Genomic DNA, 23,666 nt, shown 5'->3' on the forward strand with positions numbered 1-23,666 from the left:
CTTGATTACTGTAGTCTTTAAAAAAAATTATTTTTAAAGATTGTATTTAATTTATTTTTAGAGAGAGGGGAAGGGAAGGAGAAAGAGAGGGAGAGAAACATTGATGTGTGAGAGATACATCCATTGGTTGCCTCTTGCGCACCCCCATCTGGGGTCCTGGCCCGCAACAAAGGCAGGTGCCTTGACTGGGAATCAAACCAGCAACCTTTTGGTCCACAGGCTGGTGCTCAGTCCTCTGAGCCACACCAGCCACGGCTGACTACTGTAGTCTTGAAATTAGTTGATGTGACTCCTTCAAGTTTGTTCTTCTTTTCTTTTTGGCTATTCTAGGTCCTTTGCCTTTTCATATAAATTTTGGAGTCACTTTATCAGTATCTATAAACCTACTTGGTGGGAACTTGATTGGGATTGCATTGGGGTCTCAAGAATTGACATATTAACAGTATTGAGCCTTCTGATACATTAGCACAGAATACCTCTCCATTTATTTATATCATCTTTGATGTTTGTTTCAACATCTTTTTTTTCTCCCTCTTTTGGATAATTTATACTGATCTATCTTCAAGCTCATTGACTCTGCTTTTGGTACATCCATTATGCTATTAAGCCCATTCAGTGAACTTTTATTTTGAGATATTTTATTTTTCCATACAGAAGTGTTTGTTTCTTGTTTTAATCTTTTATTTCTCTGCTGAGATTTCCCATCTTTTCCTTAACTAGAGCATATTTTCCTTGATCTCTTGGAGTATGATTGTAATATCTAAGGGGGCGCCCAAAACCCAGAATTATCTTCTGGAGGTCAGGCCCCTTGTACAGGCTTCCCTCTCTAGGTGAGTGTTCTAGGAACCTGTCTGCATCAGTGTACCAGCTGGCACTATTGTGAGAAGCTGTATTCGGCTTCAGTGGATTTTTTTTGAAGGTTCTTTCAACACTTTTACCCACTTCACAATGGGTGATTACAAGCACAACTGCCCCCACCACGCGGAGTGTTCAGCAGTTTCTGACCAAAAATGGCACGACCCCCATTCCCACCTTCCCTATTCACCCTCTCTCTCCCTAAGCGACCACCCGCCCCTGCCCTCGATGAAAAAGTCCTAAAAGGAAAATGATTGCCATTGTGGAAGAGGTGAAACAAAACACGGCAGAAGCACAAAAAGGCATCAAAATCGATGAATTAAAAAACTGTATTGAGCAGTGGAAAAAAGTCTCAATAGGTTGCATCAAATGGATAATACTTTGAAGGTGACTGAAGTTTAAACATGTAAGAATACAGACATAATTTTTAATAAATAAATCTCATTTTGGGGAGTCTTCCCTCACATGCTTGAGTGCCCCTGCCTGATAATTCCACCACCTGGGGCACTTTAGAGTAGGCACTTGTCCCTACTTGGCAATGGTTACATTTACCCGGTTCTTCCTAAATCGGGTAACTTCGGATTATCTTCTGGTCATTGTGAACTGTGAGTGTTATTTTTGGGAAACTCTGAGTTATGTTATATTCTTCTCAAGAACATCGATGGTTTATTTTAGCAGGCAGTTAACCTGGTTAGACCCAAGGGTTAACCTTGAACTCTGTCTTGTCTTCTGTGGGATCAGTTCTCATTCACTTCTTTAAGCCTTTGCTGTACTTCTTTGTCCTACGCAGGTTAGTTAGTGGTCACCTGAGAATCACTGAGAGTCTGCACACAGAATCAGGGGTCCCCTTCTTCTGCCCTTTCCTGTGTGGGGGTCCTCCTCACAGTGACCACACTTGCCTCTGCTTCTTTTCCTAGTTCCTCCAGCCAGAAAGGCAACAGGTTTTTCCTCAGAGTTTTTGCCACTCATGCTTTCAAGGCAAAAACCAGGAAAAAAACCAATAAAAATCCAGGAAATTCACCCTGTGCCTGTTGCTACTTCAGTGTTTTTGACACTCCTCCACAGCCTGACTGCTTGTTTTTACCCTTAAGTATACTCATCAGTTTTGTTGTTGTTGTATTTTTCCACGAGCTCATAGCTGTTACCCGTGGGAGGGTCGGTCTGGAGAGGGCTCCCACTGGCGTACTGGAAGCGAATTTCTGCCTGCTTTCTTCCCCTGATGCCATTTCTTGGAGATCTTTCCAAGTTAGTACCTGGATGACTTCCTCAGTCTTTTTAGTAGTACATGGTAGTGCATTATAACCAGACCCCTTCTGCTGGACACTCGTGCTGTTTCCCAGGCCTTGCTTTATAGACAGTGCAACATCCAATGTCCTTGTCTCCCTGCACATTGTTCTGAGGTCTTGGGCCCTCAGGCAAGGTTCTACTTGGAACACTGAAAAACATTGATTTTCTTGGGAATGGCATGATTTCTTCTTCCTTCTGTGATTGACTGGAGGCCTGGGCCGCATTTCTGGGCACCTCCAGGGGCAGGAAAGCATCAAGGAGGGGAGAGGTGATGGGGAATGTGTAGTGTTTCAGAAGCCTTAGAGATCCACCCGGAGCCCTCAGCTGAGAGGAGTTAGCTCGTGCCAAAGTGACACCCCCAATAGTCCCCACAAAACTGAGTGTTTTGTGTAATTATCCATGTTTACATTGGTTACTTATCAATGAAGAATGAAAGTTACCTTTGGACAAAAATATAGCACATTTATCTAACAAAACAGGTATTGTAATTGTATGGCATTTATTCAGAACAACGAAAACTTGTGTTCATGCAAATACTTGCACACAAATATCCACAGCAGCTTTACTTAGAATAGGCTCAAATGCAAATGACCCCGATGTCCTCCGGCAACAGACGGATAGGCTGTGGTTCGTCCATGCTGTGGGACAGCACTTAGCAATCAAAAGGAATGGACTGCAGGGACCCCTGGGCGAACCCTCAGAGAATTATGTGGGCTGAAAAGATCTAATCCCAAAAGGTTTACATATTGCATGATTTTTTAGCATTCTTGAAATGACAAAACTACAGGAGTAGAGCAGACACGGGTGATTGCCAGGGTCGGACAAACAGTGGGCGAGTGTGGGAGTGAAGTGGGTGCATTGGTAAAAGGGCAGCGTGAGGGACAGAAGTGTCCTGGCACTTGACCATGTCGGCATCACTGTGCTGTGTGACACTGCACCGTCATTTTGGGGGGCTAACCCCTGGGTAAGGGTGCACAGGGCTGCTCCGCTGTGCTTCTCTGTGTGCCTTCCAATTCTTGTAGGTGGACCTACAGTTATCTTGGAATAAATAGTTTAATTTAAAGATAGATTTTTCTGTCTCAATAATGGATCTACTGTATTTTTTTAAACAGCTGCTTTCATATGTCATGTAATGTCTATTGTAGCCCATGTCCCATATGCCTGGGTGAAGGGAATTTGTGTTTGTCTATTTATTTGTTTTGTGTAATTTTTTTTTTTTTTTTGGTAAAAATTAGGTAGAGGAGAAAGTAGGTAAAAGCTAGAAGGAGGAAAAATTTCTTCCTGCTTTAAACAAGTTCCTTAAAACTATTTTTGTGTTTTACATTAAAAAGAGATTTCCTTTCTTGGGAGTCTCGCTGTTGACTCTGGTGGGGCCTGGGGGTCAGCATGGGTCGGCAGGCTGTGGTGGCGTCTCTAAGCTCTGTGACAGGCTGTGAAAGGCTTTTCACTTTTTGGAATGAACAGACCAAATCTACCTTAGAAATGTCCTAAAATGCTTTTGTTATTGGCTGCATTTGAGGGTGGCACCTACTTTCTCTCTTTAGTCCCTTGCACATTTCCTTTCTTCTCTTCAGCCTCTTCCTCCTCCCTCAACCTACTCTGACTTAAAGTTTTCACACAAGCTGTGTTTGCCACTGAGAGTCCCGGAGTGGGCCGGGTTCAGCACTGCGTGCTGTGGGCGCACACAGCACCCACGTCCGTGTCATGCTGGCTCTCCGTGAATGGAAGGCAGGCTTTCTAGGAAGAGTGTGTGCTTTATTCATATAAAATACCCACCCATTCATATCAACAGAAGCGAGGAAACCAGAATCCACAATTATTTTTCTTGAAACCTCAGACCTAGAAAAATACATTTACAGACAAGCTGTATGAATCCAGCCGTTCCTGGAGCTAACTGTTGGGCAGCCCTATTTCTGCAGCTCTGGGGGCTGGAAGCACAGAGCTGAGTGACCAGGTCCTGCTGCACACTCACTGTGCTGCCACACAGGGGGAGGGACCTTGGCCACTTAATGACAACGACAAAGAAGACAGTGGCATCCTAAAGCCATTACCATTGCCGCGCCTGCAAGCTTCCTGTCTTCTCTCTACTGGGGGTGAATTTACTGTCCTCTCTCTGCAGAGGAGGGCACAGAGGTTGAGAGCAGGAGGGCTCCTTGACCTGCCAGCACCCTGGGGCTGTGGTCCCTGGACAGTGCCTGGCAGAAGGGGTTCAAGGAGCTGTCACTGTGGGGACAGCAACTGAAGGCTCACAGTGCCTTTAATTTGGGCAGGTCGTGGGGGCACCACAAGTCCCTGTGGAAACCATCTCCATGCCTCCCTGGCAGTGCCCCAACTTTTAGTCCAAAGAGATGACGCCTAGCTTAGGTTCTAGGGGACAGGAGGAGGAGCAGCAGCACAATTGGTCTGACTCCTTCCGTTGTTTGGGGTTTGAGACTTAAAAACAACCTGTTTTCTTAGGCTGGTTAAACAACCACCGCCTACCTACGGTTCAGTGCTAGTTCAGTGCAAGTTTCCATCGACTTAGCAACTTGTCTTTTGCACCAGGTCTTGAAAGTTTTTGGTCTGAATTAAACAGGTTTCTGACAAATCCAGAAAGGACCTACACAGTATACAGAGCCCCTTTAAATTTTTCCTAAACTTAAAAATGTTCTCTTTCGCTCGCTCTCTCTTTTTTACATTTAACTTTAAGGTACAGGAAGGATCAGAAAATAAACTCAATAATGAAATGAAAACAAAATAAACTCAATAATTAAAATATGCCACTCCCCCCCTCCTTTCTTTCCTGCTGTTTCCTTCTTTCTTGATGGGAATGACAGAGAGGAGTGTGGGACAGGGTCAGAGGCACCTGTGAGGCTGGCCCTGGCCTGTCAACAGCATACTGTGGACCTCGCAGGGTGTGTCCAGCCCTCCCTGCCCAGTAGGTGACCCCCTGGGCGCACCAGGAGGCCTGTCTCCCAGAGTATCGCCCAGGGGGCCAGAGCTCACAATGGCTGCAGTCCCCGGTGTAGAGTGTAGGACACTGAAATGACGTTAACAGGACGTGAAGGGAAAATAGCTTTCTTGTGAGCTGCACGACCATCGTCATTGTCATCATAGCGCTTAGTGAGAGTTCATCTGTGCCGAGCACGCTGCTATGTTCTTTCCACGTGTGGTCTCATGCAGAGCTTCCTAAAATTGACCCCTGGCTGAAATGCCCCCTGATTCTGTAGGTCTAGGTCAGGGCCTGAAATCTGCATTTCTCACCAATTCCCTGGAGATGCTGAGACTGCTGCTGGTCCTCATCTCTGAGCTCTAAGTTAATCTGCTTAAAACAATGCATGAGGTAGGTAACACTATCCCCATTTTACAATGAGGAAACAGCAAGATAAGTCAGGGGACTCGACCACAAAGCTCATTGCAACCGACCATATCTGTTAGCTCAGCTCAGCTAATTTGTCTGAGGGAGTAGCAAGTGCCTGGGAAAGCCCTAGACAGACGCCCCTGGCAACCCTAGTGGGTTGTGGTGTGTGTGTGATGGGGCTTTTGGGCGTCAGGCATGGAGGGCGAGGAAACTGGGCTGCTGCCTGGGGGAACACCCGCTCTGCAGGTGCTGTGGGGGCAGCAGGGGGCCAGGTGTTATCAGGAGAGAGCCCTGTCAGGAGAGCCAGTGAATCACTTGCTCCCGCCCCCATCCTGGTGCCACCACACCTGGCTCCTGCCCACACCACGCCTCCTCTTCTCCCCTTCATGCCCCTTTTCTGTATTTCCCATAAAATGGGGAAAGAATAGTAAAAAAAAATAATAATAAAAAAGCAGGAGGATAATAAACGAGCTTTTCTTTTTGAGTTTATTTTACCATGTTACAACACTTTGGAATCTTGAAACTGAAACAAAGTAAACTAAAGAAAAAGGTCCACATTAGTACAGGAAAGAGAGGGATGACTCAGAAATTATACAGAGGCTTTTTTTAGATTTGCCACGAGTTTGTTAACTCAGATCGAAGGTGTGAAAGGCGTCGAGGCGCGCATGGCAGCGCCCGGAGGTATAACCAGAGGCTGCAGACTGGTGGCCCACTGGCCAAGTTCCACTGACATGTTTTGTTTGGCTCACACAATACTTGAAAAATATTCAAATCCATTTAAAATGTGGGAGTTTGCACAACAAAACCCTTGGTTTCCAGCTTTTCCTGAGGGGTGCGGAGTGCCAGTGGCAGGGCTGCGGTGGCTGTGAACGCCCGACCCTGTGAAACGTGCCCCCGCCAGCACGCTGCCCCTGGTCTGGAGCGGTCTGAGCTCCCACGCAGAGCAGCTACCGGTGGCCTCGGGGTTGGCACTTCCCGGACCCCTCCCTGTCCCTGCCCCCAGCAGCCTGCGTGTGCGAGAGGGCCCACCGAGCCCGGAGCACCGAGGGCCCGAGAGCAGCAGAGATGCCCTCCGTCGAGCTGGCACTGGGCGAGAGGCAGTGACCACGCACCGACACGGAACGGAGCTTCCCTGCTGCCGCCTGAGACAGTGTCAACTGTTTCTTTTCTTAAAAAAAATTTTTAAATATGTTTTCTAAAATTATTAAGATTATTTTATGAGATCCATTCAGTCTATGTGGTACTTTATAGGGTGTATCTGGCCACAGCTGGGGTACTTCTGGGTGTTTTATGGCAAATTATTCTCGGATTACCCTCTAATGCAGGAAGGCCTGCCTGTTGTCTGAGCTCCCTGGGTCATATAGAACACGCTCGGACTTGATACAAAACAGCTGCCTCCGTCAGCTGTTCCAAAAAAGGAGCATTTCAAGACTGAAGCAGCAGGAAAAAGGATTTTGTAGCTGGTAGAGATTTTGAAAAATGTTAAATTACTCTTTCCTTGCCATTAAAGTGTGATTTAATTTTGTTATTAGCAAATTGTGTAAATCTAAAAAGAAGTACTCCAAATGGGGGCTTGTTAAGTGCTTTCTGGCAATACAATACAGTATGTCCTGGGAGGTGTCTTTCGGGGGGGTGGCAGCTCAGAACTCCCACTGACCTCCCTGTCCCTGGGCCTCAGCCCTGCTGCGCTGGGGTCAGGGGGCCAACCCCTAGCCCCGCCTTCTCCCTGTCCTCTGGGTCCCTGCTGAGACCAGCAACAAAAGGGTCAATTGTCTGAGGCCTCCCTTTGTCTCTGGGGCTCTGTGGGCCTCCCTGAATGCCAAAGTGGAGTATGAATGCCTGTACTTATGTGTATGTGCCAGCGCACATATATGTGTGCATGCGAGTATCGTGAGTGCACACACATGTATCAGCACATGCAAACGTGTGCTTATTAATATGTACACACAATGCACACATGAGTGCAAATGTATATGTGCGTGCGTGCACATGAGTGGGTGATGTATACATGCACGTGTGCATGCATGCGGGTGTGGAAGTTGCGCACATGAGTGTGCACATGTGTGTGTGCTGCCTGTATGTCCGCATGCATGCAGTTGTGAGACTTGCTTAAAGCATTTCTGAGTTGCTGATGCTTCTTAGTGGGGCCTGACTGGCTGATAGATGTCCCTCAGGCACAGTTCCTTTTTCCTGGTGTGTGCTGTGGTACAGAAGCCTCGGAACTTTCCATGCTCCCTGCCCCCTCTAGGGTTAGATAACGTACAGGACTGAGGAGCAGGCGCGAGAGGCTCCTTACAAAGCTTACTGGCCTCCCCTGCCTGTTCCAACCTGCGTTTCATGTTGAGGCTCACATGGGCTTTTCCAAAATGTTCCAGCACCTTCTCAGGGCTATCTAATTGGATCCAGTGCATTCTGTGTGGGGTTTCAGCCATATTTTCAGAGTGACTGGATGCCCCGTAACCATCCACCCCAAAGGCTGGTTTCCACGTGGCTCTGGCACCTTTGCATGGGTTCTGGTCACCTTGCTTCCTAGTGCGGCTTTACCAGGCCTGTGCTCACAGAGGCCTACACGTGCTCTGGCTGGCCTGTGTGACAAGACCCACACTTTTTTCCTTAACAGAGGTGTCCTTTAAAAAATGACAATAAAACACATTGGATCAGAAGCCAGGAAAAGACTAATAAAAACGCTGAATTGAAATTCACCTCTGCAAAGGGTTTATTTGCAAACTGCTTGGCCAGCACAGCTGCCATGTGACAACTTGCTCTTCGTTTTCTTGATTCTGTCCTTCCATTGCCCATTTCCTCCCTTGCTCCAGTAAGGGTGTGTTTTTCCACTGTGGAAAAGCCACCAGTTAAAGAGTCCCCCAAAGCTTATCAAGATATTCAGTCAGTAAAGTTATCTTATGATTAGCCTACCTGTAAGCCAGAGCTGCTTAACCCTAGGAAACATAAAAATTCCCCAGCACATTAGATCTATAAATTGGTCATCCTGACCTTTGGCTGCAGATTCTGTTTTTATTTCATTCCCAAAATAGTTTCTTCCTTGTTCTTTAAGTTTTTGATTGTCCCCAAGGCAACTTCCTTTGCCGTTGGCTCAAGTGGCTTAGTTGCAATATGTCATCACACAAATTCAGATGAGTGGGACACAATGTCGTCTTGACGTGTATTTCACGCTTCGCTCTGAGACATGCGTTTTATAGAGCTGAGCCTCCCCCTAGCCTGCTGATGGCTCATCGTTGTTGGTTCTGCACTTGGATCACACACAGGGATGACAGCAGCTGCATTCTTCTGGAGCTGAGCGGTTCACACAGTAACAGGGGGGTTCTGCGCATGTCACGCTGAACAGAGGCGTTGGGCTTTCTCATCTCAGCGATGATTTTACTTCTAATTCTCTCTTCCCTACCCCTTCCACCCCCCATCACCTAGGGACCCTCCTGTCACCTTGTAGGAACCAGGATAATGCCACAGAAGTCACCCTGCCTCTTTGGGGGTAACATTAAGGAAATCAGCAATGATGTGTTTGGGGACCTGACCGTGCAGGTTAGAGAGACTTTTTGCCTGGAAATGATATTGTCAGTGATGCTTAGGATTTTAACTGCTGTGAGTTCCTTAAGGTAGTGATGCTGTCATTCGCACATGAGTGGGTGAACGAGACTCATGCGGTTGTCGTCACAGCTGGTGGTTTTTACATGATAAGATACTTTCAAAGTTCCAAAAACTATCTTAAAATTTAGATTTTGGAATGTGACATTTTTAATAAATGGGGTATTGCCTTATATAGAGGGGAAGCTATTATTTATAGTTTTCCTATTAGGCAGTTTGCACACATGTGCACACACAGATATAAACACAAAGACAGAAAAATTGTTCAATCTTTACATTCATCCTGTGGGGAAATAATAATTTTGCCCATTTTACAGTTGCGGACACTGAGGCTCTGAGAGCTTACATAACTTGCTGCTTCCCATGCAGTTAGCAGTCGAAATGGTTGGCCTGACTCTTCCGTGATCCACTACTGACTTTGTGTGAACGAGCCGGGCCCAGGCCTCGTGACTGGACCCCTAGCTGTGCTTGAGAAGTGTCCACGACACCTGCAAAGTGGAGAGGGAGTCACAAGGGCACCTCAGTCCCCACGTGTTCAGTGCCCAGCGATCATGCACTCTTTCTCTCAATGTCACCCATGGGTCGCAGGCTCGCCGCCTTGCTGTCCTCAGGGCTGTCACCTGTTAGAATCAAGCTTATTGGGTCAGTGTGAGCCCTCAGCAGGGCTCTGGCCCAGGTGGTCAGTCCCCTGGGCAGAGGGGCAGAGGACAGTGGTACGTCCTAATGCAAACCTCAGAAACAGTACACGTGGCAGTCCCATCCCACTGTCTGTGCTTTGTCTCAAGAGTGGAGAGAACCCCATTTTGCTCATAGAAACAGAGAGTGGTGGTCGTCCCGGGCTAGGGCAGGGAGTTGGGGGGATGTTGGTCAAACGTATGAACTTCGAGTTTTAACATGAAAAAGTTCCAGGGATCTCATGTACGGCGTGGTGACTGTAGCTGACAAACTGCATTGTATATTGAAAGTTGCTGGGAGCAGATTGTAAGTGTCCTCACCAAGTAAAGACAACTGCGCGAGGTGAGGGGGGTGCCAATGACCATGGTGACGTGCGGCAGTCATTTCCCAGTGGGTACACCAAGCACACCAAAGCACACCAAGACGTGTGCTTTCAATTTGTACGGCTCTGTCAATTATACCGAAGTACAAAAGTTTTACAAATAGTTTCAAAAAACAAAATAAGCAGAAAAAAAGAGCCCTGTTTTGGAAGTCTTTCTGGAGGAGAGACATCTTCTGTTTAATCCATAATGAAATACTGTAGACCTCTTTTAAGACCTTTTCAAAATGTGATTATCCTCTAAAAGCTAGGTGGAACTAAACAACTATTATTAAAATGTGTTATTTATGAAGAATTCGCAGTGGGACATAACAGCAAATGTTTAAAAATCATTGACCAAATTAAGTTTATTTTCTGTGAATTCAGCATATTCTTGATATTATTTAATACATATTTCTCTCCTAATTACAGCTTGGGTTGACGATAGCCATTTGCTACAGCCAAGGTAAAGTTTACCTTTTTTAAAAAAAATTGTTGTTTAAGTACAGTTTTCTACCTTTTCCCCCCATAAAGTTTACCTTTTTTAAAGGAATATACTTACTGGTTTATACCATTGGTTTGCTTCAGTCCGCAGGATTTCGACCTTCATGTTGGTGGTCCCTCTACCCATGATGTCAGGGTCACAGCAATTAGGTGAAATTATTCTAGTTGATTGGCAAGAGTTAATCGTTATTTGGAGGAAGAAGATTTTTACTCCTATAAATTGGTTGGTAGTAGCATGTTGCTTTAAAAAAATTTTAAAAAAATTTTATTGATTTTTAGAGAGAGAGGGGAAAGGGTGGGAGGGAGGGAGAGAGAGAAAGAGAGGTGAGAGGGGGAGAGATTTTTAAAAAATCATTTCCCTTCTTTTCCTTTGGTGGAATATCCCTCACATGTGCACCCTGAATGTCTGGGAAATCAGCTGCCTATTTCTGCAGAGAGCTGCAGGTGCCTCTTCCTAGGAAAGCTCAGATCTTGCTCTCATTTGTCTGGGGAACAAAATGTGCCCGTCTCTGGGGGGGTGAGGCTCCCCTGCTCCGGCTCTGAGGAGAGTCCTAACTTGTGCAGGCACTCAGTCTGTGTGTCTGTGGGGAGCTTGAGGAGAAAGCTTTCTTTTTAATAATTTGTCCCCAAACCTAGGACTTTTGTTCATCCATCAACCTTTTCGCATCAGGGATCAGGTAAGAGAGTGGACTAGGAGAGACCTGCGGGTGGTACAGGCTGGATGGTTCCGTTGTCCCTGTGCTCCTCAATGGCCCAGGCCTGGGTTTGTGAGCAGATCCCTGCTCCACACTCCCGGCCTAGGGGGTGCCTTTATTTATTGTCACTCTTTATTGTCACCAACACTACAGTGGAGAGTCTTCTCTGGGCTCATCGCTTTCTTTGGGAAAGGAGAATGTCTTTTTCCTACCATCTGGGCAGCAATTTGGATATGTCTCCTCATGGGTGGGGGCAGGGGGCATGCTCTGGAAGGGAGCTCTTGGCTTGAACTGTAAACAACTTTACCTCTGGTCCCCTTCCCCACGGCAGTCTAGCCTTGCTGAAGAAATGTGGTTATGAGTCCCAGTAGAAAGGTGGACTTCAAGCCATAGCCCTGCAGGGGCTAAGTATAGGAGTACCTTTGTGGTGAAGGGAAAGACGGATGCCGATTTTAGACAGGGCAGAGCTTTGTTCCTTCTGTGCCCACATTTATGGAAACTGCCCCCATTTCTATGGCTGTCTAGTGTCACTGAGCTACCATTTATCACGTGCAAGCATTCTGTGGGTCAGAGGTGACAAAGTTTGTCACCACTAATCTAATGCCAATAGAAGTCCCCAGTCTGGTATATAGTAAATGGAGAGACTTTATTCAGGTGAACATTGCAAACCAAAAAAATGCAGTCTATGGGGGAAACTGAAAGTTTGCTCCCCTTGGTGGGGGGTGGGGAGGGCTGCTTATATAGAGAATGTGCTCATCCCAATTCATCCATTTGATGCAAATGAAGGATCCAAATGTATACAATTTGATTGGTTCACATAGCACTGTCTTGATTGGCTGGAATCAGGTATCTTGAATGGTTGTTGTGGAGCTGCTCTGATTGGCCAGTAAAAATGCAAATGAGAATATAGCTGTGCACACGCTCCAGTTGGTCAGATGAAGCAGGTCTCAGCCCATTGGACAAAAAGTGGTTCCAGGAAGTCCTTTATGAGGATTGACTCAGATGGCAGTAGTACAATGCAGGAGGCTGGCAGCCCCATCTGTGGCTTTTCTCCTAAAAGCAATGTGCTTGACAGGCTTCTGTCAAAAATGGCTACTGGATTCTGGTTATGAATTTGAGCCCAGTTACCCACAAGGAGTCCTTCTTAGCTTATATATTCCTTCTCGGGGTTAACAAGGATTTGGAAAGGGCAGTCAAGATGGCTTGTATCTACATCCACTGGGATGAGTAAGAAAACAGACAGAAAATGTCAGATGTTGGAGAGGATGTGGAGAGATTGGAACCTTCATACACTGCTGGTGGGAATGTCAAATGGGGCAGCCACTTTAAAAACAGTCTGGCAGTTCTGCAAATGATTAAACACTGAGGTTCATATGATCCACAATTACACTCCTAAGTGTATCACCAAGAGAAATGAAAACATATGTCCATGCAAAAACTGGTACATGAATGTTCATAGCAGCTTTATTCATAATAGCCAAAAAGTGGAAACAACCCAGGTGGTCGTGAGTTGGCAAGAAGATGTTTGGGGAGTGGTCTGTCCATACAATGGAATATTGTTCAGCCGCGAAGAGACTGGAGTGCTGGTGCATGCTGCAACATGGGACATGCTGGGTGAGGGAGGTCAGTCACGGGTCCATGTGTTGTATGATTCTGTTTGTGTGAACTATCCAGAGTGGGCCGGTCCATGGAGGCAGAGAGTGGATTGGTGGTTGCCGGGGCCTGGGCAGGAAAGGGAAATGGGGAGTGGCTGCTGATGGGTGCAAGGTTCCTACGGGGGGTGGTGGGACGTCCTGGAGTCAAAGGGCAGTGATAGCTGAACAACTCTGTTAATGGTTTAAAGACCATTGAACTATATACCTTAAAAGTGAATTGTATGGTATGTCAATAATATCTCCATAAAGCTAGTATTTTAAAAATGCAAAAATAAAAATGATGGCTTGTGTCTGCTCCACAGAGTGCTGTGCTAAAAGACTCAAGGCTGGGGGCAAGGTCATCTGAAGGCTCATTCACCTGTGTGTCTGATGGGGGCTTCTGGCCTATGGTGGGAGGGGCGGTGGTTTCTGTTCCTCTGCACATGGGCTAGTTTAGGCGTCCTCACAGCCAGGTGGTTGGCTTTCTTTGCGTGAGTGTCCCGGAAAGAGAGAGCCAGCTGGAAGCTGTCTCCTTTCTGTGATCAGCCTGGGAAGTGCCCTGTAGCATTCCTTCCACCTATTCTATTGCTTGGGGCAGTCGCAGACCCCCCATTTGCATTCAGAGGGAAGGCAGAGATGCCACCTCTCAGTGGAAGGCGTGTTGGTCACATTCTAACATTGGAGGTCTTCATGTGACCATTTTTGGGAAAACACAGTCTGTCGCAGAACCCAACTGCATGTTGGAATATTTATGTGGAGCACTTGTGAAAAGAAATTGAAGACTCTTCAAGGCACTTAGGTGTTGGGATGCACAGGAAGAATGTGTGTGGAAGAATTCAGGACAGACACAGCCTTACAGGAGGCGGCAAACCAATCAGAGGAGGCTTCTCAGAGGAAGCAAATCTTTAATTGCCCTTGTTCCACTACGGTGGGGGCGTGGGAAGCAGACCCAGAGGCTCAGGCAGTTGCCCTGGCAGGCTGATCGCATAGGTCCTTGAGAACACAGAGTCTGTAAACTACTGTTTGGCGTCAGTTTGGAGAAGAGTCAGAATGTGGGGAGGGTGTGGAAGGACAAGATGGATCTAGGCTGACTCAGCCTATGTTCTTAGTAGTTCAGTCTCAGCCACAAACATCATTCCTGCCCCTCGGAACAGAAGCGCTGCACAGAGCTGGGTGGATTCAAGGGGGAAGTTCAGCAGCTATCTGTGGTATGTGAGCAAGTCTCTTCAGGGTGCGGGCCCCCACCCAGGCAGTGCAGCAGTGTCTTCCCACCAGGCCACCCATGCTGTCACAGGTGATGTTCTGGCAGATGGGCCACCCTGTGCTGTGTTGCAGGGATGTTTGCTGTCCCATCCCCTGTCCTGGCTCTGGGGTGTTATGAGCAGAGCAAGGGAGTCACGGATATTTACGTAATGCAGCAAAAAACAAACAAAAATCTAAGTAAGTTAGAAAGGAAAGTAATGAGATTGAGGAGGAGGAAAGTGAGGGGATATGTACTGAGACTCCCTGCAAGCTCTGAGCTCCTTCACCACCTGCCTCGGGGACTGGGGATCCTGAGTGAGCGGCGGCGCAGGGAAGCCCGTCTTCACAAAAGGCTGTCCCCGCATCTGCGTGTTCCTCGCGTAGGAGTCGGAAGACTCTAGGAGCAGAAAGGATGATTAGGAAGTGATCGCTGTAACTCACAGATGGAGGGCAGGCCTTTTGGCTTGGCTGGGCCTTTAACAAAGCGTCAGTGTCGGATTCACGCATCCGATGTACACGAGTGAAGATGGGGGTGTTCTCAAGGGGCATTTGACCTGTCCCTGTATCAGCAGCATCTTAAAATAATGCAGGCATCATTAAAATAATAATACGGGTTGTGTTTTCCAAAAATTACTTCTGAAATACAAGGGATTCTTAATTAAGGTTCCAGGAAGCACAGCAGCATCGGTAAATTGTGTGCAGGGGATAAGAAACCGTCTTCCAGAAAACCCCTAGTTTGTAGGAATTGATGACACTTAGTAACGTGTCACTGAGAGCCATTTGCAGGTCAGGCCCTGCCACCTGCCCCTCACCCGGCAGTCTTGTCCTGTCGCTGGGGTCAGCGGGCACAGGAGGAATCCGTCTTTCCTCTCAGAAGGCTGCGTGGTGCTGTGTTGCCTAGCGGTGGATCTTGTGCCCCTCCTGCTGTCTGGCCCTGTCACTAACCTCTGTCCTCATAGAAGAGGAGGGTTTCTGGCTGTGTCCCCTCTTTATAAAGTCCTACTAGCTTAGATTAATTGAAACCACTATTCTTTTGTTGATTGTGGGTTTTTTTTGTTGTTTGGGTTTTTTTTGGTAAAATATACCTGATGCAAAACTTACCATTTTAACCCTTAAAAAAGTTAAATAGTGTAGAGTTAGTTCAGTGGCATTAAAGTACAGTTGTCCCTCAGCATCCCTGGGGCTTGGTTCCAGGGCCCCCTGCCCCCAATCCCGAGATCTGTGGGCACTCCAGTCCCTTACATGAAATGGAGTGGATGTGAAATTGCGCAGCCAGGACTTGCACGCAGGCGACTGCAGGGTGTGCCCGCACCTCACTGCACGCGTGCCCATTCAGCACAGTGTTCGGCGCGTGGAAAATTCAGCTTTTGCTTTTGGGAAATTTCTGGGATTTTTTTCTTTCTGACTCTTTTTGATCTGTGGTTGGTTGATTCCACAGCTGCGAAACCCACAGATACGAGGACCTAGCAGCTACAAGTTGAAGTTGCTGTACAGCCATCAGCAACACCCGTCTCCAGAACTTTCTCGTCTTCCCACACTGAAGTTCTGTCCCCACGGAACACTCTTTCCATTCTCCCCTTCTCACCCTCTGGGAACCCCAATTTTCTATGAGTCTGACCACTCCAAGGACCCCATAGGATTTGGATCACGCAGTAGTTTTCTTTCTGTGACTGGCCTGCTTCACTTGGGCTGTCCTCAGTGTTCTTCCCTGTGGTAGCATGTGTCAGAATTCCCTTCCTTTTTCAGGCTGCATACTATTCCATCTGGGTGCATTTACACATTTTTTTATCCCATTCATCAGTCAGCGGACAGGTGGATTGCTTCCTCCTTCTGGTCGTTGTGAATAATGCCGCTATGAACGTGGGTGTGCAAGTATCTCTTCTGGGTATTTGCCCACAAGTGGAACTGCTGGATCATATGTGATTCCATTTTTAGGTTTTAGGAACTGCCATTACTTTTTAAATGGGGTTGCTCTTTTGTGCTCATAGTTCCAGGTTATGCCAGAGGTTCACGGTTGCTACTGAGAAAGAGTTTCCATGTCCCTTGTCACTTTGACCCAGAACCCACATGGTAGAATTGAGGGTTTCCTGGGTCCTCTTGGTGTGGATGGGGTACTTTTGGAAACAAGATTTGGGACTTTAGATTGTAATCACCAGGTCTGTTTCCAGAATCTAACAGGAGGGCCAAGGTCAAGAGAGATGGTGGAGAAAACCCAGCAGAATCCTGTGGCAGGTGAGGGCAGTGAAGGGATGAGAGGAGGCAAACGTGGCTCCGAGATGGCAGTATTGGCAGAAGAGTTCACTTACGAAGAAGAATGAACTGGGGGACTTAAAAGGACGTGAATGTGGGGAGGAGTGGAAGAAGTCACTAAAGTCCTTTAGTGCTCAGGCTGCTGCAGACATGTGGGGCCGAGCTGCCCGGAGCAAGAGGGGCCTTTATGTGGCAAGAGGGGCTCTAGACTCAGAAGGAGGCCTGGTACTATTACTAGGCATATACATTGGTGCTTCCTCTGTCAGATCTCCCTTGTTACAAAGAACACGTTCAGGGGCTGGAGCACCCCCCTGCCCACTAACCCATGCACACACCACCTCTCCCTCTGCTGCTGCCCCAGACTTGGTGGGTGAGCCTCTCACTCCTACTAGACCAGCTACTCAGACTTGTCTGTGTGGTGTAGGAGTGCCTGAGTGTGTGTGTGAACATCATGTGTGGGGGATCCTATTCCGACTGTACAGACACTCTGAGAGGAAGAGCATCTGCCGTAACTCACTGGGCATTTGACAATAGGCCCTGCACACATTTCATTTGTTATCATGGAGTTTTCGTTTATTTTTGTAAAGTCAAGTCATTTTCGCAGAGTGGAAAATTGTCTCTTGATGTTCATTCCCCACTGTTTGGCTTGAGGTTTTTGGGTGGAATCCACACAGTGGTGACAGCTGGGTAACCCCCAGAAGTGCCCTTTGCAGATAACAGCTCTCGGGGCCCCACCACCCACACAGTGGGGAAATTGTTCCCCACTGTGTGGGTGTTTTGTTTTTTCTTTTTCTGCAAGATTGAGAGTTTAGATGATCTTCCTGCCTGTCACAGTGCAGCAGCCTGAAGAAGCCTTCTGCCTCCTCGTGGGATCCTCGGGCCGGGAAGAGCCGGGCACCTTGGCGCTCACCCTCTGATGCGGTGGAGAGGCCTCGCAAACCAACAGCGGGGAGTTTGCACATGGCACTAAAGCCCACGTTTCCAAGAAAAGCTCATGAAAGCAGGGTGTGAGAATGGCGAACTAGCCCGCAACAGAATTATTTTGTTGTGTTATCTTTTTGTTGGTTGTCTTTCTCTACCAAATGAGAAATGGAAGCAGAGCTCTGTTCTAGTTCAGCGGACCTCCACAGCGGCTTGACTTTTAGATGAGCCTAAAGGTGTTTCACAACTGACTTCTTTCTGTAGATTCTTATAAGTCCTAACAAAGGCCAAATTTGGTACTCTGTTCAGGCCTGTGCCCTAAATCTAATATTGGAGTTACATGTACCAACCTCCCTAAAAGTCTCTGAAGTCCCCTGAGAGCTGGCAAGGGGAAGGGAGAAGCGGGGAGCCTGCATGTAGTCAGAAGTGTGCAGGGTTTGACTGGCCCTGTGCTGGACTGGTGGGGAAGCCTTCACACTAAAATATGGATCCTGAGACCCAACAGTCACGCCCAGACTGCCTTTGGTGTTAGGTACGAGTGAGCTCTGAGGGCCCACCAGGAAGTGAAGGGGTCGTGTGCTTTTGTGTTCTGATTTAGATTAGAAGCGGAGTTTGAAGTTCATAGATGAATCAGAATGCTTATTGAACAGACACAACACACAAATGAAATTGTCATCTTGAAATCCCAAGGGAGGAAAAGATAAGAAACAGGCCATGAGGTCTATTGGACTTTGATTTTGAGTGTTGGCAAACACCTCTCGACTCCCATTTGCAGCTGGTTTGATCTTGTGGAGACAGCTGGGGTAGACTGTGTTCTCCAAATTTTGTAAAAATAAACAAAGATGCCTTTCTGCCCTTTTTTCCCCTTCCAGAGAATAGCTGTTTCTGTCACTGGGGTTCTCTACTGACTGTTCCATCCGTCTCTATTTCAGACTTCATAGCGAGGCTCTGACCAGATTTACACATGGGGTTGCCAAGAATTTTATTCAACTTCAATGGTATAATCTTAAAAGCAAAGCCATCTTTCAGAAGGTTGCATTTTTTAGATGACCCTAGTACAAAATATTGCCCCCAGAGAGCAGAATATGAATATTCGTTGGGCGTCTGAGTTATGTGCTCTTACCTAGAGTCGATCTTGAGGGCCAAGGTGGTGGTGTCAGCGATCCTGATGGAGTGTGGCCAGGGGCTGTGAGTGTGCGGGGGGAGTGGGAGATGCTTTCAGGGTCTGGGGGAGGAAGGAGCACGTGAATGTGTCATCCATGCCTCTCCACCCCTTTTTAATCTCACGTCCAGTGTTACGTTGGTATCCTTGTGTTTTAGGGACCTCTGGTGCTGGCCCTTGGCCATTTCCCCAGTCAGACCTGCTCATTGTGTCTGCTGCCACACCCACAGGGCCATCTTCAGGGAATCTTCTGTTTGCCAGCAAGGGAATTTTTCTCAAGAACAGATGTGATCATGCCCCTCTCACTCAGAAGCTTCCATGGGCTTCCATGACCAGAGAACAGAATTCTGATTTTTAGCATGGGATTCCAGTCCTGATCCCAACCTCTGTCTCCTCCTACTGAACAGCCCTGAGCTTCCAGCCTCCCTCACCCCTTACTCCTGCTATTTTTATTTCCTTTGAAGAATTAACTTCCCCCTCCCTTCTGTATTAGTGAATTCCTACTCGCTGTTTGATGGCTCCTAGATATCACCTCTTTTTCAAATATTTGTCAAGGAACCATGCTTCTTTTTGTTGTTAGGTCTCAGGGCTGCCTTTCAGGCCAGATCTCAACTCTATGTCTTTTCCTTTCTGTCTTAGGCAGCAGATGGCATTCCTGCTCCTGCCACGTGCTCCTCCACATCAGAACGCGGGGACCCCACAACCTAGCCCTCAGAGCCAAGGCCATTTGGCAAAGCCATGCTGTGTGGCTGGGTCTGGGAGGAACTGGCTAGTCTTTCTATTATAATATCTCTGAAAAATGACCACTTCTTTACTTTCAAAAGGCACCTAACTCAATTTGCTGTAGAGATTCAACACAACCCAAACTAAAACATAGAAACATAAATTCAAGTGTTTTTGTGCAATGATAAGCTAATTAAAAGTGACAAGCTAATTAAAAAATTTATATGCGAAGAGAAATTAGAAATTTCCGAAAGGAGCAACCGGAGGACTTACCCCATCCTCTCTGCAGACTTGCCGTGGAGCTGCAGTGACCAGGACGGCGACAGTGTGCTGCCGGAGCAGGGCCGGGCCCGCGCGTCCGTGGGGCCAATGCAGTCTGGAAGTGGACCTACACGCAATGACCACTGAGCCTCAACAGAGGTGTCGAGGTAATTCGATGTCAAAAGGATAATTTTTAAAAAATAAATAGTATTGGAACAATTGGCCATCCATTTCAAAAAAAAAAAAACAACCCAAGCTCTTAACCCCATACCTTTTAACATTTACAACAATGAACAAAACTGGGCCATGGGCCTAAAGTAGAAGGTAAAACTAAAAATTTCATAGAAGAAAATAGCAGAAAATCTTTGTGACCTTGGGGTAGGCAAGGGTTGCTTTGGACACATACACTGTGAACAGAAGAAGTTGGTAAAATGCAGTTTATTAAAATTAAGAATATTTGCTCTTTGAAAACCACTGCTGAGGAACTAAATGACAAGCCACAAACCAGGAGAAATAGTTTCAAAACATGTATCTGATAAAGGACTTGTATCTAGAATATGTGTCAAACTCTTACAACCCTTTAACAACAAAAAAAAGCAATTTAATAAATGGGCAAAAAGTTCTTGAACTGACACTTTACTGAAGAAGAACTATAGACAGCAAGAGAGAACACGAAGAGCTGCTCGAGATCATTAGTCGCCACGGTGAGGTGCCATTACGCGTATATCAGAATGACTTAAAACTCACCCACACCCCCCCCCAAAGCAAAAAACATCCCCAAAGAACAACACAACCCAGGCCTCCCAGACTCTGACGATGTGCAGGTGCTGTGAGGATGAGGAGTAAGTCCAACTCCCACACATTGCTGGTGGGAAGGCCAGTTGAAATGGCCACTCTGGAAAACACCATGGTATTTTTAATGTAGTTAAACAGTACCTAGCCATAGGACCCTTGGACTCCACTCCCAGGTAGTACCGACACAGACGTGAAAATGTTCTCCCAAACGAAGACGTCCATAGCGGCTCAATTCATGACGGCCCCAAAGTGAACACAAGCGCCAATGCCCTTCACCAGGAAGTGGATGAACTGTGGCCCGTATTCCACAATAAAAGGGCGTTGAGTGAAGGAAGCCAGACTCAACGAGCACACACTGTTTGATTCCGTCCGTATGACCTTCCGGAACTGGGACACTGCAGGGAAGGAAACATGTCAGTGGTTGACAGGAGCAGGGGGAGGGGTTGACTAGAAAGTGTCATGAGTGGTTTTTTTTGTGGGGGTGATAGACATAATTCTAAATCTTGATTGTGGCGGTTACATGAGTGTAACCCATGGTTTTGCTTTCCACAGTTTCAGTTAGCTGTGGTCAACTGTGGTCCAAAAATATTAAATGGAAAATTCCAAAATAAACAATTCATAAGTTTTTAAATTGCATGTCGTTCAAGTCTAGTGATGACATCTTGCACAGTCCTGCTCTGTCCTACCGGGACATGAGTCATCCCTTTTCTGTCCCGCATCCCCACGCTGCGTACACGGCCCGCCCATTAGTCACTTCTCGCTGTCTCGTTATCAGATCGACTCTTGTGGTATCACAGGGCTTGTGCTCAAGTCACCCTATTTTACTTACGGATGGCCCCAAAGCGCAAGACTAGTGACGTTGGCAATTTGAATATGCCAAAGATAAGCTGTAAAGTACTTCTGTAAGTAAAAAGGTAAAAGTTCTTGATTTAATAAGGAAAGAAAAAAAATCAGATTCTGAGGTTGCTAAGATCTACAGTAAGAATGAATCTTCTGTCCATGAAATTGTGAAGAAGGAAAAAAAAATCGTGCTAGATTTGCTGTCGCACCTCAGACTGCAAACGCTATGGCCACAGTGAGTGATAAGTGCCTAGTTAGGGGCAAAAGGCACTAAAGTTGTGGGTGGAAGACATGAGCAGAAGGCGTGTTCCGAATGCTGCAGCCTGTTTCCCAGACATGGGGCCTCTGTGAGGACTTCAGCAAGGGACCCCCTGAAACTGAGCATACTCACATAAATTTTATTATAGTATATTGTTACAATTGTTCTTTTTTATTAGTTATTGTTGTTAATATCTTACTTTTGCTTAATGTATAAATTGAACTATCACAGGCATGTAGATAGGGTTAGGTACTATCTGTGGTCTCAAGGCATCTACTAGGGGGCCTTGGAACGTGTCCACTATGGATAAGGGGGACCTCGGTATACATTTGTCAAACTCATGGAACTTTAACACCCAAAACTACTGAACTTCACTGTAACTGAATTACATCTCAGTGAATTTGAATTAAAGACAGCTAAGGTAGGGGGGAGCCTGGGCCACTCCTTAAGATGGAAAAGGCCACCCTGTCTAAGACCTCGTTGAGAGTCCTGTGCTTCTGGGTAACATCGCGGGGGTTCTGCACATGGAATTAGGCTGTATTTGGTACTCCTGGCACAAGGCATGGATTTTATAGTTTCGTTCACTTTGGCATTTCCAATAAAGGTGAGTTGTTAGATGTGTAACTGAACTTGAACTCGCTGGTCTTTCGAAGGCTTTCATGTGGACCAGTTCACAGGTGCAGTCGGGCCTTTTGTCAACAGTGGACTTTTCGGATGGAAAGGTGCTTGAGTGAGGCCCCCTCGGCGGGCATGGTTCAGCCAGGGGCATACTGGTTTTGACCTTTTCTTCACCACAAGACTGCTTCCAGGGCCGAGAACCCTCTAAGGGCTGTCAGGGGCTTCAAGGGCTGGTTCTGCCGTCAGGGGTCCTCTGAGCCCACAGGGGCTGGGATGACGGGCACTTGGCTTGCTCCCCTCCATGGAGGGGAGGTTCCAGCTGCAGGTGCCTGAGGTCATGTTCCAGGAGGCCCTGCTCATCTTATCCATCTGGAAAACTTACTGGCCAGAGACCTAGGGAGTGGGTGCAGCTGTTTGCAAACGTCACCAATGACCAAGTAGTGAGAACGCAGCTCCTTATTTGTCTCTGGCCACTGAGGCCAATGTGGCAGGTTCCCCATCTTCCACTCTGCCACTGAGAGGCAGTCAGGGCAGCAGGCACCCGGTCAACAGGCCACACGGGCTCATGGCCAACAGGGAAATGAGCCTGGAGGGAGAATACCAGCACCTTCCTCATTGTGCTGAGAGGAGCTGCTCTTCTGCTAGGACCAGGGGTGGGGGCAGCTTGCAGGCCACTGTCCTGGCCACTGTTTACGGCAAAGCAGCTGGACAGGAGGCAGTGCAGGGTCCTTTATGTCCTTTGACTGGTGCCAAATGGCCCAGCCCAGTGGGTCACAGGAGAGTGAGCATGCAGTTGGTCGTCCCCATTTTACGGGAGGAGAGTTCACCAAGGCCCAGCTTGTTTCCATGGCGAGGGCGAGGAAGGGGGTTGGGGTAGGGACGGGGGTTCTCTGTTCAGGCTGATTGGCAGGGGAAACTGGGGCAGAGGCTCATTTTCTATGGCTTTACCTGTAAGCCTGGCTCACAGCTCCAGACTCCCTCCTCCTGCAGGTGTTTCCCAAGTTTTAATGGACAATTCGGTTGGGAGGTTAGAACCTTGAAACTGTGTTAAGCTAGCCAGAGAAGGTTCTAAATTTTCTCCCACTGACCAAGGTGCCTGGCTTGTTGGCAGTTTTTGCTGTGTGAATGGCATTTGGCCTCTTGTGTCACTCAAGCCACCTACATACCAGGAACATGCTCTACACTGAACTACTCAGGGGACTGGGCCTGTGGGGGACCTGGGGGCTCTCCCGAAGGGGCGGCCGTGTGCCATCCACTGTGGCCCGATGCAAAGGGAATTGTGCCCAACTGCACTTTTCTTTTTCCTGAGGTATCTTATCACTTAGATTTCCCTTCCTGCTGAGGTTGGTAAAGTCAAGTGCCCTGTAGAGAGAATTAACTGTGTAACTTTCCCCTCCATGGTCTCTATAAGGTGGATGCGACTGCTTGTCACAGCAACAGTGTCCATCTCTTTAGCGTTCACGGTGAGGGGTGCTCAGGGGCACAAAGGAGCCACATGCCACTCCACAGGTGTGGGCACCGCACATGCCCACAGCATTCCTCCTCCCAGAACACACTGCTCACTCATCCACATTTGCGTCGTGTTGGCCTCTTGTAAGAGCTGGCAATCTCGCGTTCGTTTATTTTCACCCCTCCTAGACCAGT

General features: G+C 47.4%; 1 protein-coding gene across 1 annotated transcript in view; it reads left to right on the forward strand.

Moving 5' to 3' along the window:
- The window catches only part of ACOXL (acyl-CoA oxidase like), a 270,737-nt gene that overhangs the window by 38,952 nt on the left and 208,119 nt on the right, over window positions 1–23,666 (forward strand). Inside the window, 1 exon segment of the mRNA XM_053924460.1 lies at window positions 10,551–10,584. Coding sequence (XP_053780435.1) covers window positions 10,551–10,584 — 34 coding nt within the window.

Source organism: Desmodus rotundus, chromosome 5 (genome assembly GCF_022682495.2).
Source record: "Desmodus rotundus isolate HL8 chromosome 5, HLdesRot8A.1, whole genome shotgun sequence".
Classification (NCBI taxonomy): domain Eukaryota; kingdom Metazoa; phylum Chordata; class Mammalia; order Chiroptera; family Phyllostomidae; genus Desmodus; species Desmodus rotundus.